The sequence below is a fragment of the Salmo trutta genome, unplaced genomic scaffold (assembly GCF_901001165.1).
Source record: "Salmo trutta unplaced genomic scaffold, fSalTru1.1, whole genome shotgun sequence".
Taxonomy (NCBI): domain Eukaryota; kingdom Metazoa; phylum Chordata; class Actinopteri; order Salmoniformes; family Salmonidae; genus Salmo; species Salmo trutta.
In genome coordinates, this window is record NW_021822395.1 from 694,450 (window position 1) to 707,500 (window position 13,051).

Here is a 13,051-nt window from a genome sequence, read left to right on the forward strand (position 1 = left end):
TTTCCCCTGCTGTTTCCCTGCTGTTTCCCTGCTGTTTCCCTGCTGTTTCCCTGCTGTTTCCCTGCTGTTTCCCCTGCTGTTTCCCTGCTGTTTCCCTGCTGTTTCCCTGCTGTTTACCTGCTGTTTCCCTGCTGTTTTCCCTCTACTTTACATTCCATACTGGTCAATCGGACAAATACCATCCTCACAATGTTTGACCGCTGTTGTTGTGATGTTGACCGCTCCACGCCCTCACACAGCCACCCCCAGACTGTATTGTGACTGGAGTCTGCTCTTCATCCCAACAAAGTACCAGAACAATACTGTGTGTGTGTGTGTGTGTGTGTGTGTGTGTGTGTGTGTGTGTGTGTGTGTGTGTGTGTGTGTGTGTGTGTGTGTGTGTGTGTGTGTGTGTGTGTGTGTGTGTGTGTGTGTGTGAAAGACAGAGAGAGAGGATGAGCATGTCGGTGCTCCACACCCAGACAGGTTTAATTCCCATCCCCCGTATCCAGTGTCAGAAACCCCACCAACCACAGGAGGCTGCTGAGGGGAGGACGGCTCATGATAAACCATGTTTTTGATTTGTTCAATACCATTCTATTTATTCTTTCCAGCCATTACTATGAGCCAGTCCTCCCCAGTTAAGGTGCCACCAACCCATTTTTTTTCACCCCTGACCTCCTGATTCTCTCTCTCTCCGTCTCCCCCTTTTCCTCACCAACTCGTCAGGCCAAGCCTCGGCTTGTTGTGTCAGACCCTTGTCGTCCGGTTGGCGCTGGCACAGGTCCCGCCACTTTACGAGGGCCAGGCTGTAGCTGAACGGGCCAGCGTGCACACCGCCCACCGATTCTGCTGACTGAGCCCGTCCCACCATGAGATAATGCCATTCCACAGAGATCCGCACTAAAGCCCCTCTTTTCTGCCCCACAGGTATATAAAGAGGGGGCGGCTGCAGAGGAGAGCACACACACCACTTGGGACCCCTACTCCTCTCTACTACTACTACTGCTTTTGTTTCTCTCCCACGGCACCTCTAGTCCTCCCTCACGCCTCTCTCTCTCTACTCCTAACAGAACACAGGCACTAGCCAGCCGAGCTAAAGCCGAGCAGCAAGAAACTGCCTGTATTGAGTTTGGGCCCGTCGAGCTAAAACCTAAGCTACGCTAGTATGGATATTGCCATCCAGCACCCCTGGTTCAGACGTGCCATGGGTTCCATGTATCCCGCCCGTCTCTTTGACCAGTTTTTCGGGGAGGGCATGTTCGACTATGACCTGTTCCCCTACGCTGCCTCCACCATCAGCCCCTACTACAGACAGTCGCTGTTCCGCAACTTCCTGGACTCCACCAACTCTGGCATGTCTGAGGTAACAACTAACCTGTTCAACCTGACTGACTGATCACTGTGCTCAGCATTGGAAGTATTCAGTCTGATTTACCAGGCTGACCTGCTCTATCCTCTGGGGAAGAATAGGACCCACTAAGACCTATTCATTCACCATCATTCTAAATCTGTAGTCACTTTAGTTTAGTTCAAAGTACCCAAATGTATCATTTGCATGTTTTTTTATGTCTATCTTTATGGATAGAAAGCAGACTTGGTTGTCAGTGTTTGATGGGGAAAGTTGTAATATATCATAGACAGAAGAGCCTGCATGTTGTCCTAGCTTACAGAGAGAGCATGTGTGTCCTTGGGGGAATCGAATCATCCCCAGTTTACAATCCGCTCATTCATCCCCCCCTCCTCTCCCCTGTAACAATTCTCCAGGTCGTTGCTGTGAATGAGAATGTGGTCTCAGTCAACAGATCTGGTAAAATAAGAGTAAAATAAATAAATAAATCAATTGAAGCCGGGTTATTAGTGCCATGATGCATTGGTTACATCATTGGTTACAGTTTTCATTAAAAAAGAGGATTTGCAAAATGGACTGAGATTGGACAGATTTGAATCGCACTGTAATTGCCCCAAAGGTGGTCTATGTGTGCATATCTTTCACAGAGAAACTCAATGTATTTAATCTAGGAGGCCTACATTGAATTCATTACTAATACAGGGAGATGTAACAGTTATAGAGAAGAGAAAGCTGAGTGGGGGAGACAAGGACATGACCCTGGGGAAGTCACTATACTAAATCAGAGAGAAGCAGTAGTGCTAGTCAGATCTGTTATTGAATGGCTACGACAGCAGTAGCGCTAGCCAGATCTGTTATTGAATGGCTACGACAGCAGTAGCGCTAGCCAGATCTGTTATTGAATGGCTATGACAGCAGTAGCGCTAGCCAGATCTGTTATTGAATGGCTACGACAGCAGTAGCGCTAGCCAGATCTGTTATTGAATGGCTACGACAGCAGTAGCGCTAGCCAGATCTGTTATTGAATGGCTACGACAGCAGTAGCGCTAGCCAGGTCTGTTATTGAATGGCTACGACAGCAGTAGCGCTAGCCAGATCTGTTATTGAATGGCTACGACAGCAGTAGCGCTAGCCAGATCTGTTATTGAATGGCTATGACAGCAGTAGCGCTAGCCAGATCTGTTATTGAATGGCTACGACAGCAGTAGCGCTAGCCAGATCTGTTATTGAATGGCTATGACAGCAGTAGCGCTAGCCAGGTCTGTTATTGAATGGCTATGACAGCAGTAGCGCTAGCCAGGTCTGTTATTGAATGGCTATGACAGCAGTAGCGCTAGCCAGATCTGTTATTGAATGGCTACGACAGCAGTAGCGCTAGCCAGATCTGTTATTGAATGGCTACGACAGCAGTAGCGCTAGCCAGATCTGTTATTGAATGGCTATGACAGCAGTAGCGCTAGCCAGATCTGTTATTGAATGGCTACGACAGCAGTAGCGCTAGCCAGATCTGTTATTGAATGGCTATGACAGCAGTAGCGCTAGCCAGATCTGTTATTGAATGGCTACGACAGCAGTAGCGCTAGCCAGATCTGTTATTGAATGGCTACGACATCCTGCTATCCTATACAGCTGCAGTAGATGTTGCTGATTGTCATAAGAGAGTACAGAGAACAGAGAGGTCAAATATCCCCACTACTGGAGCTGTAAACAACGATAAGAAGTGCATTTTGCAGTTTGCAAGATTATTGCAAGTATGTTGAAAATGAGCGGCAAATTGAATGCACTAATGTTGAGTGATTCTCGGCAGGGAGGAGCTCAGAGACTGCTGCAGTGTTATCCACCTAGTCTAAACCAGGCCAAACAGAGTCATGCTCTGTCCTGCCCATAATATACTGACTCATTCCATTACTAGCTCAAACTGCATTTCAACTTGGGTTATATGTCAGGATATCAGAATTTCGATGTCCAAACAACATCTAGTGTTTTGGTGACTAGTGACACACATTTTGTTTTGCATCATCTACATACACACTTTAGAAATGGATAATCTTCATATCTCTCTGAGATATGACTCCATAACAACATATAGAACTGAACTGATATGGGGAAAAAACTACATTTCAGAAGATGAGCATCACTGTGGTTTCCAGGTTCCCGCCACCCGCCACCCGTGACCTTTAACCTTCAACCCCTTTCCCTCTATCTCTCCAGGTGAGGTCCGACAGGGACAAGTTCTCGGTCTTCATGGATGTGAAGCACTTCTCTCCTGATGAACTCAACGTGAAGGTGACTGATGACTACGTGGAGATCCAGGGAAAGCATGGAGAGAGACAGGTGAGGCCTTCCACCAGGGGTTAACATTCCATCCCATCCAAGCAGCACACAGCCTAATCTCTCTGGACAGACAGGCCGAGCTAGCTCAAAACGGTCACTATGACTTGTGGTAGTACACCCACTCCTGAGTTCAAACACAATCCCTCTACTATGGCTTGGAACACCAAAGCCTGGTTTCTCACATGTGCACATCTATATCAGTGGGGGCTGCTGACGGGAGGACGGCTCATAATAATGTCTGGAACGGAACGAATAGAATGGAATCAACACCTGGAAACCATGGAAACCATGTGTTGGATGTATTTGATACCATTCCACTGATTCCGCTCCTGTCATTACCACGAGCCCATCCTCCCCTATTAAGGTGCCACCAACCTCCTGTGACATACTGTATATACTGTACATGTATATTGTGAGTGCCTGCGCGTCTGTCACATCGAAACACCCTGTGGCAGTAATTGAAGCAACAAGCGCACCAGATACTGTCATCACTGTGCTTTCCAGGTCAGTGCATTCATCCTTAGGCAGGTCGCTCATTCCAACTAGCTAGACAGAGCCACTGCTACAACAACCAGCTTTAACCAGCCACGTCCTCCAAGAGATGCTAACAAGATGTGTTATTAGATTCAACATTTTGAGTCAGAGGAGAATTTCTCAACCTAATTAATTCAAAGAATGTGTGTGTTGTTCACACGTGTGTTAAGTGAGTGTATGTGTGTGTTGATGAGCACACACACCCACAGCCCTGTTTTGTTTACTCTGGGAATTGGTCGGCTTACGCGCATTGCCCCTCATACAAATTCAATTCAACCCTTTTCAAGGCCCATGTTCAGCAAGGATGAAGTCAAACAACCAAGCAGTTACGTGTCCTGAGACCAAACTATACACACTGACACACTTTGCTAGGAAAAACATCTCCAATGATAGGGATTCCTACATAAACAATGGGACACATTGTTTGGGATCATTTAATTTCCTTGGCCACACGGTGACACAGAACAAATGTGATGTATGTTAGTCATAGAGGTGAACGTGACCCACAATGTTTTGTGTTTTCCTTTGTAAGATTTAAGCGTCATTAAATTAGATTACAATATGCTACTTATCTCTCTTCTCTCTCTCTCTTCTCTCTCTCTCGTCATTTATTTTCATTCTGGATGTTAGTGGCCTCCAGGGACACGCTGAGTGGGGGAGCCGTTGTAACTAAGGAACGTTTTGCTTTCTCTTACGTCCTTTCTGCGTCATTCCCAGCAGCCGCAGATGTGTTTTTCTTAGAGGGCTGAATTCATATGGTTAGGCCTACATTTGACAGAAGGGATAATGATTTAAAAAGGCCTACATTTGACAGACAGTGCGAAGGGATAATGATTTAAAAAGCACCATAAAAAAACATAATGATCTAAAGTGTTGAATGTGGACACTATATCATTACGCTCATCCTCATTTCTCTCTCTCTTGTCTCCAGGACGACCACGGTTACATCTCACGTGAGTTCCACCGCCGCTACCGCCTCCCCTCCAGCGTGGACCAATCGGCTATCTCCTGCACACTGTCTACCGACGGCCTCCTGACCCTTTGTGGCCCAAAGGTCACCGGTGGCGGTGGCGACCTCGGCCGTGGCGACCGCAGCATCCCCGTCACCCGCGACGACAAGACTAACGCTGCCCCCTCCTCTTAAGAAGCCGGGCGTGCTGCCGGCCGGGTGGCACCGGGGATGCGGGGGGGGGTCGAAGGGCGGGAGGGGGGGAGGGGGCATGCAGAGGGGGGCTTCTCTTCCAAATAAAGCAGCCGTGTGGCTGGGGCAGGGTGGGGGGGCTGAACAACACATTCCTTTACCCCCAAAGTCTCCCCACCCCCTCGCCCCTCTCCCTTCCCCTCACCACCCAATCCCTCTCTCCCTGACTCCACACTTAGAAGATATCAGTGTATTTCTAGTCTAATATTTTCTCCTTTTTTAGACTACGCTAGACTATTATGGCAGTATTAATATTCTGGTTCTGATTATGACTCATGACCCATGAGGATGGATAAAGAGAGGGACGGTTGGGGCTTGGGGGGGACTTCAACAAAACAAAAGGATTTAAGAGAGGGTCACATGACTTAACCCTGGCTTTCTACTTCCTGTGTAAACAAACAACAAATCGGTCACCCCAAGGGTACCGTGGGTAATATTTCACCCAGTGAGGAAGCTGCCGTCTTTCTCCTGGCTGTACTGAAGGGCTTTACTGAGCAACTCTTTCTAAGAGAAAGAAAGAGAGGGAGGGAGGGAGGATGGGGGGAGTTAGGGTTAAGTACATACCATTGTCTGGTCCTATAGGACTGTAGTACTGAAAATGGGTTCCATCGTTGGGCTTATACCACCTGGCTTTTTTCCATTCCTGTGTCGCGACTTTTTCCAAACCCTTCTCTCTTGTCCTTGAGTATTTCCTGTCCTGTAGCGTTAGCCCTGTTCAGCTGATATCTGCTCACTACCTGAGAAGTAGAAACAATAAAACTGTAATATTAACCAAGAAGCAAACCCTTGTCTGTACTTTCTCTGTTTCATCAAGTATCATTGGATGTGAACGTATCGGTTGTGCAGGTCAACCTGCAAAGCTACTGAGGAAAACTAGACCACATATTCATTGTAATAGAGGTGAGAGTTTGTTCTCTTAGAGCTGATTCATCTTGTCCTCGTCTTAATCAGTCACCTAAATAAATATGAAATAAGTGGCACGAAAGCAAAAGAGTAAGAGAGAGAGAGAGACTGAGACAGAGAGAGAGTGAGACAGATAGAGACTGGGACAGAGAGAGACTGGGACAGAGAGAGACTGAGACAGAGAGAGACTGAGACAGAGAGAGACTGGGACAGAGAGAGACTGGGACAGATAGAGACTGGGACAGATAGAGACCGAGACAGAGAGAGACCGGGACAGAGAGAGACCGAGACAGAGAGAGACTGGGACAGAGAGAGAGTGAGACAGAGAGAGACTGGGACAGATAGAGACTGGGACAGATAGAGACTGGGACAGAGAGAGAGTGAGACAGAGAGAGACTGGGACAGATAGAGACTGGGACAGATAGAGACTGGGACAGATAGAGACTGGGACAGAGAGAGAGTGAGACAGAGAGAGACTGGGACAGATAGAGACTGGGACAGATAGAGACCGAGACAGAGAGAGAGTGAGACAGAGAGAGACCGAGACAGAGAGAGAGTGAGACAGAGAGAGACTGAGACAGAGAGAGACCGAGACAGAGAGAGAGTGAGACAGAGAGAGGCCGGGACAGAGAGAGACCGAGACAGAGAGAGAGTGAGACAGAGAGAGAGTGAGACAGAGAGAGACCGGGACAGAGAGAGACCGAGACAGAGAGAGAGTGAGACAGAGAGAGACGGGACAGAGAGAGACCGGGACAGAGAGAGACCGAGACAGAGAGAGAGTGAGACAGAGAGAGACGGGACAGAGAGAGACCGGGACAGAGAGAGACCGAGACAGAGAGAGAGTGAGACAGAGAGAGACCGGGACAGAGAGAGACAGACAGAGAGAGACTGAGACAGAGAGAGGCTGAGACAGAGAGAGGCTGAGACAGAGAGAGGCTGAGACAGAGAGAGACAGACTGAAAGAGACAGACAAAGAGAGAAAGACTGGGACAGAGAGAGACAGAGAGACTGAGACAGAGAGAGAATGAGACAGAGAGAGAATCTGAGAGAGAGACTGGGTCAGAGAGAGACTGGGACAGAAAAACTGAAACAGCGAGAAAGAGAGACAAAGATAAAGATAAGGGAGTGAGAGAAAAAGAGATAGCAGAGCCAGGGTCAGTAGTGCCAGTGGTGTAAAGTACTACTTAAGTCGTTTTTTGGGGTATTTGTACTCTACTTCACTATTTATATTTTGCTTTGCTACATTCCTAAATAAAAGGATGTACTTTTTGCTCCACACATTTTCCCTGACACCCAAAAGTACTTTTACATTTTGAAAGCTTAGCAGGACAGGAAAATTGCCTAATTCACACACTTATCAAAAGTATATCCCTGGTCATCCCTACTGCCTCTGATCTGGTGGACTCACTAAGCACATGCTTTGTTTGTAAATTATACTTGAGCGTTGGGGCGTGCCCCTTGCTATCCGTAAATAAATAAAACAAATATAGAAAATGACGCTGTCTGGTTTGCTTAATATAAGAAATATTTTACTTTTGATACTTAAGTATATTTAAAACAAAATAATTTTAGACATTTACTCAAGTAGTATTTAACTGGGTGACTTTCACTTTGGTAATTTTTTATTAAGGTATCTTTACTTTTACTCAAGTATGGCATTGTCTGTCTGTCTGTCTGTCTGTCTGTCACTCACTCACTCACTCACTCACTCACTCACTCACTCACTCACTCACTCACTCACTCACTCACTCACTCACTCACTCACTCACACACTCACACACACACACACACACACACACACACACACACACACACACACACACACACACACACACACACACACACACACACACACACACACACACACACACACACACACACACACAGGATGTGTATGTGATATAAACAGAGAGATCTACTTGGCGTTACTTTAGATTGTAAACTGTCATGGTCAAAACATATAGATTCCATAGTTGTAAAGATGGGGAGAGGTCTGTCTGTAATAAAGAGATGCTCTGATTTTTGACACAACACTCCAAAAAGCAAGTTCTGCAGACTCTAGTTTTATCTTATCTTGATTATTGTCCAGTCATATGGTCGAGTGCTGCAAGGAAAGACCTAGTTAAACTGCAGCTGGCCCAGAACAGAGCGGCATGTCTTACTCTTCATTGTAATCAGAGGGCTGATATAAATACTATAAATGCCAGTCTCTCTTGGCTAAGATTTGAGGAGAGACTGACGGCATCACTTCTTCTTTTTATAAGAAACATTAATGTGTTGAAAATCCCATATTGTTTGCATCGTCACTTTACACACAGCTCTGACACACACACTTACCCCACCAGACATGCCACCAGGGGTCTTTTCACAGTCCCCACATCCAGAACAAATTCAAGAAAATGTACAATATTATATAGAGCCATTATTGCATGGAACTTCCTTCCATCTCATACTGCTGAAATAAACAGCAAACCTGGTTTCAAAAACCAGATAAAGCAACACCACACAGCACAACGCCTCTCCCCTATTTGACCTAGATAGTCTGTGTGTATGTATTGATATGTAGGCTACGTGTGCCTTTAAAAAAACAATTTTATATAGTTCGGTTTGTGTCTATTAATGTTCTGTATATTGTCATGTGTCATGTTTTGTGTGGACCCCAGGAAGAGTAGCTGGTGCTTTTGCAACAGCTAATGGGGATCCTAATAAAATACCTAATACCAATACCAAAAGAAAGTGACAGGAAACAGACAGGAAACACCACATATTCGTTTAACCATTAAATAACCAAATAAATGACAATAGGAAAGGGGGATACCTAGTCAGTTATACAACTGAATGCATTTAACCCAACCCCTCTGAATCAGAGAGGTGCGGGGGGCTGCCTTAATCAACATCCATGTCTTCGGGGGCCGGGGAACAGTGGGTTAATTGCCTTGCTCAGGGGCAGAATGATTGACTTTCACCTTGGGGATTTGATCCAGCAACCAAGGCAGTATAACAGATTTTTACCTTGTCAGCTCAGGGATTCGATCCAGCAACCTTTCGGTTACTGGCCCAACGGTCTAACCACTAGGCTACCTGCATTAGGTCATTAGGTCTTGGCGTTAGGCTCTGCTTCTTCAGGGGAGCTCTCTGCCAGAGCAAGGCTCAATCATTACAATAATAACAAACTACAGGCAGCGAGGGAGGTATAGCAATACCAACCCCCTGACTGGTACCAAAGCAGAGCCAGACAGGTGGAGGCTGGGCTGGTGGTGGTGGGCCAGCTGACAACAGACGAGTCATAAGGAGCAACAGCAATAAACAGCAAAGACCAGTAATGGCTTTTTTCATTCCTTTGTTAAAAAAATGATCCAACAATGTATGAAAAAGTATTCAACTACAAAACTCAATTTACAATGTTCGACAAATACAATAAACGTATTACAGAGAGGTTTGTTGAGTCTGGTCTACTCAATACAACAGTCATCTTGTGTGTTCAAAAGGCACAAGGCGGGTCTGAATTCAAACTGCATGAGAAAACACTTATTTTAAGTCGTCTTCCTCATGCCAACTGCACTGAATCAAAGACAGTTTATGGAAGACGACAGGGAGACAACTACCACTTAACCTATTTTGTAATAGGATAATAGGAGAATACTGGGAGTCGTGCTTCCTGGAAAGGACTAGACTGCTGTCTCCACAGTAGGTCAATTATTGGTATTTTCAGTTCACACAACAACAGACATGACAGTTTGCACATGATCAGCATTACATTATATAAAAAAATGTAGAGTCATTTAGCAGAAACCTTTATCCAAAGTGCATTCATATTAAGATCGCTAGGTGAGACAACCACATATCACAGTCGAAGTACATTTTTCCCCAATACAGAGGAGTTATCAGCTAAGCCAGTGCTAGTAGGAAAAGAGAAGTGCAATGTCTTATTTAAGATACTGTTTGAAGAGGTAGAGTTTCAGTTGTTTTCGGAAGATGGCCAGGGACTCTGCTGTCCTAGCTTTAGGGGAAGCTCATTCCACCATTAGACTCACAGTCCATCCTAAGTAGGTCCCACTGATGTCATCCTTCTTTATTAACATCCACTGTTGCCAGAGCATCGAGGCAATGAGTCATTGGGGACATCAGTCTGAGGCCCAGTTCCATTTCTCTAGTCTCTCTCTGAGTCCTAATGTTAGCCTTGAGACAGTTGCTGTACAACAGCTTCTAGGCCTTTAGTCCTGGGTGTTTCCTACGGTCCGTACCCAGGATCCATTCTCCCTACTGGGCATGGAGGCAGACGTGGCTGGCGCTGGAGCTGGGGCCGCCTGGAGGTCTGGGAGTGGGTATAGAGGCGGTGGTTGGCCCAGGGCCTTGGCTGAGGCTGGGGGTCAGAGTGGGAATACAGTAACTGAGGCTGAGACTGGGGGTCTGGGTAGTTGTGGGGGTGGGGGTGCACTAGCTGAGACTGGGGGTCTGGGTGGTTGTGGGGGTGGGGGTGCAGTAGCTGAGACTGGGGGTCTGGGTAGTTGTGGGGGTGGGGGTGGGAGTGGGGTTGCTGTAGCTGAGACTGGGGGTCTGGGTAGTTGTTGGGGTGGGAGTGCAGTAGCTGAGACTGGGGGTCTGGGTAGTTATGGGGGTGGGGGTGCACTAGCTGAGACTGGGGGTCTGGGTGGTTGTGGGGGTGGGGTTGCTGTAGCTGAGACTGGGGGTCTGGGTAGTTGTGGGGGTGGGGGTGCAGTAGCTGAGACTGGGGGTCTGGGTAGTTGTGGGGGTGGGGGTGGGGTTGCTGTAGCTGAGACTGGGGGTCTGGGTAGTTGTTGGGGTGGGAGTGCAGTAGCTGAGACTGGGGGTCTGGGTGGTTGTGGGGGTGGGGGTGCAGTAGCTGAGACTGGGGGTCTGGGTAGTTGTGGGGGTGGGGGTGGGAGTGGGGTTGCTGTAGCTGAGACTGGGGGTCTGGGTAGTTGTTGGGGTGGGAGTGCAGTAGCTGAGACTGGGGGTCTGGGTAGTTATGGGGGTGGGGGTGCACTAGCTGAGACTGGGGGTCTGGGTGGTTGTGGGGGTGGGGTTGCTGTAGCTGAGACTGGGGGTCTGGGTGGTTGTGGGGGTGCAGTAGTTGAGACTGGGGGTCTGGGTGGGGGTGGAGTAGCTTAGGCTGAGACTGGGGTTTTGGGTGGGGGAACTGGGGCTGAACAGGGAGGTGAGGAGCGTCAGAGAAGGGTGGGGTGTGGTTCTCAACCCGAGGAGAACTGATATGGAGATGGGTCTCCAAGAGGTGGCCAGCTGACGCCACCATGGCTGAAGAAGAGAAGGAGGAAGAGGAGGAGGAAGGGGATAAGTCTAGCGGTTGATCCGAGCATAGAGATAGGTAGGATTGTGGTTGTGTCTTTTGGTGTAGCTGTGGGTGTAGCTGTGAGTGTAGCTGTGAGTGTGGTTGTAGTTGTGGCTGTGGGTGTAGTTGTGGGTGTAGTTGTGGCTGTGGGTGTAGTTGTGACTGTGAGTGTAGTTGTGGTTGTAGTTGTGGTTGTAGTTGTAGGTGTGGGTGTAGTTGTGGGTGTAGTTGTGGGTGTAGTTGTGGCTGTGGGTGTAGTTGTGACTGTGAGTGTAGTTGTGGGTGTAGTTGTGGCTGTGGGTGTAGTTGTGACTGTGAGTGTAGTTGTGGTTGTAGTTGTAGGTGTGGGTGTAGTTGTGGGTGTAGTTGTGGCTGTGGGTGTAGTTGTGGTTGTAGTTGTGGGTGTCGTTGTAGTTGTGACTGTGGGTGTAGTTGTGGTTGTAGTTGTGGTTGTAGTTGTGGCTGTGGGTGTAGTTCTGGGTGTAGTTCTGGGTGTAGTGAGTGGTTCTGTTGAAGGGAGGGTGTGAGGAAGTCATGTGACAGTGTGTGTGTGGAGAACAGACCAATAGGAGGACGAGGAGGAGCGGGAACGTTAGGAGGGACGGGAGGAGACAGGAAGAGGTGTGGTGGCGGGGAGGAAGACATGGGTTGGTGGGGAGGAACAGGTGTGGTCGGGTGGAATTGGCACAGTGGAATCTGGATCACTCTGGGGGAAGACACAGAGAAAAGTCAGTACAACAACAGGTGTCTAATATTTTCAAATACTTGGGCTGCGCTTCCTTTAGTTTGCTCCAATACAATGGAACCAGTGGAACCAGTGGAACCAGTGGAACCAGTGGAACCAATAGAACCGGTTGCAGGTGCAATGTCCAAGACAAATCAGGCAAATGCTTAAAAGCTTTTGACAAATGTATTTAACCCAAATCAAAATGGCTTGATAATAATTTGAGTCACAATGATAAGAAACAAAAGGGTCTGCCTCACTTCTGCTGCTGGAAGCCCTCCTCTGACAGTGGTGTGGTGGGGACACAGTGGGACAGGTCTCGCCCCCCCCAGGCAGGGGGGCTGGGTGCAGAGCCAGAGGCTGGGGGGGACCACCCGTGCCGGATCCCAGGGCTCTTCATCTTGTTCAGTCCCAGCAGGCCCTTGGCACTGGCCTCCCTCCTCAACTGCTGGCGGAACACCCTCAGACCTGAAACAGAGGTCAAAGATCATGTCATCATAAACCTTTATGAAAGCCGCCAAGAATAGATCTAGAACTAAATTGTTACTAACGGTAACAGAATGATGTTTATTTTAGAGAGCAGTTTGTGTGTGCAGACTGATGGGTATCTTAATATCTTGTGGAGTTCCTCAAGGATCCATTCTAGGACCTTTGTCATTTCTGATCTACATCAAAGATGATTAAAACACAAGAGATGTCTCCAATGTGTAAGAC

The 13,051-nt window shown here is 47.7% G+C and overlaps 3 protein-coding genes across 3 annotated transcripts in view; 1 reads left to right on the forward strand and 2 right to left on the reverse strand.

Moving 5' to 3' along the window:
- The first annotated feature begins 956 nt into the window (after positions 1-956).
- LOC115182129 (alpha-crystallin A chain) lies at positions 957-5,386 on the forward strand. Its single transcript, XM_029743792.1, has 3 exons — positions 957-1,345; positions 3,542-3,664; positions 5,130-5,386. Exons 1-3 carry the CDS (start codon positions 1,148-1,150, stop codon positions 5,340-5,342), a joined length of 534 nt encoding a protein of 177 aa, XP_029599652.1. The 5' UTR covers positions 957-1,147; the 3' UTR covers positions 5,343-5,386.
- A 5,147-nt stretch (positions 5,387-10,533) lies between these two features.
- On the reverse strand, positions 10,534-11,577 carry LOC115182114 (uncharacterized histidine-rich protein DDB_G0274557-like). Its single transcript, XM_029743772.1, has one exon. The coding sequence runs from the start codon at positions 11,575-11,577 to the stop codon at positions 10,534-10,536; it is 1,044 nt and encodes a 347-aa protein (XP_029599632.1).
- Positions 11,578-12,250: 673 nt separating this feature from the next.
- The window catches only part of LOC115182121 (serine/threonine-protein kinase SIK2), a 12,799-nt gene continuing 11,998 nt past the window's right edge, over positions 12,251-13,051 (reverse strand). Inside the window, exon 11 of the mRNA XM_029743779.1 lies at positions 12,251-12,805. Coding sequence (XP_029599639.1) covers positions 12,594-12,805 — 212 coding nt within the window. The 3' untranslated portion in view covers positions 12,251-12,593. The remainder of the gene's footprint in view (positions 12,806-13,051) is intronic.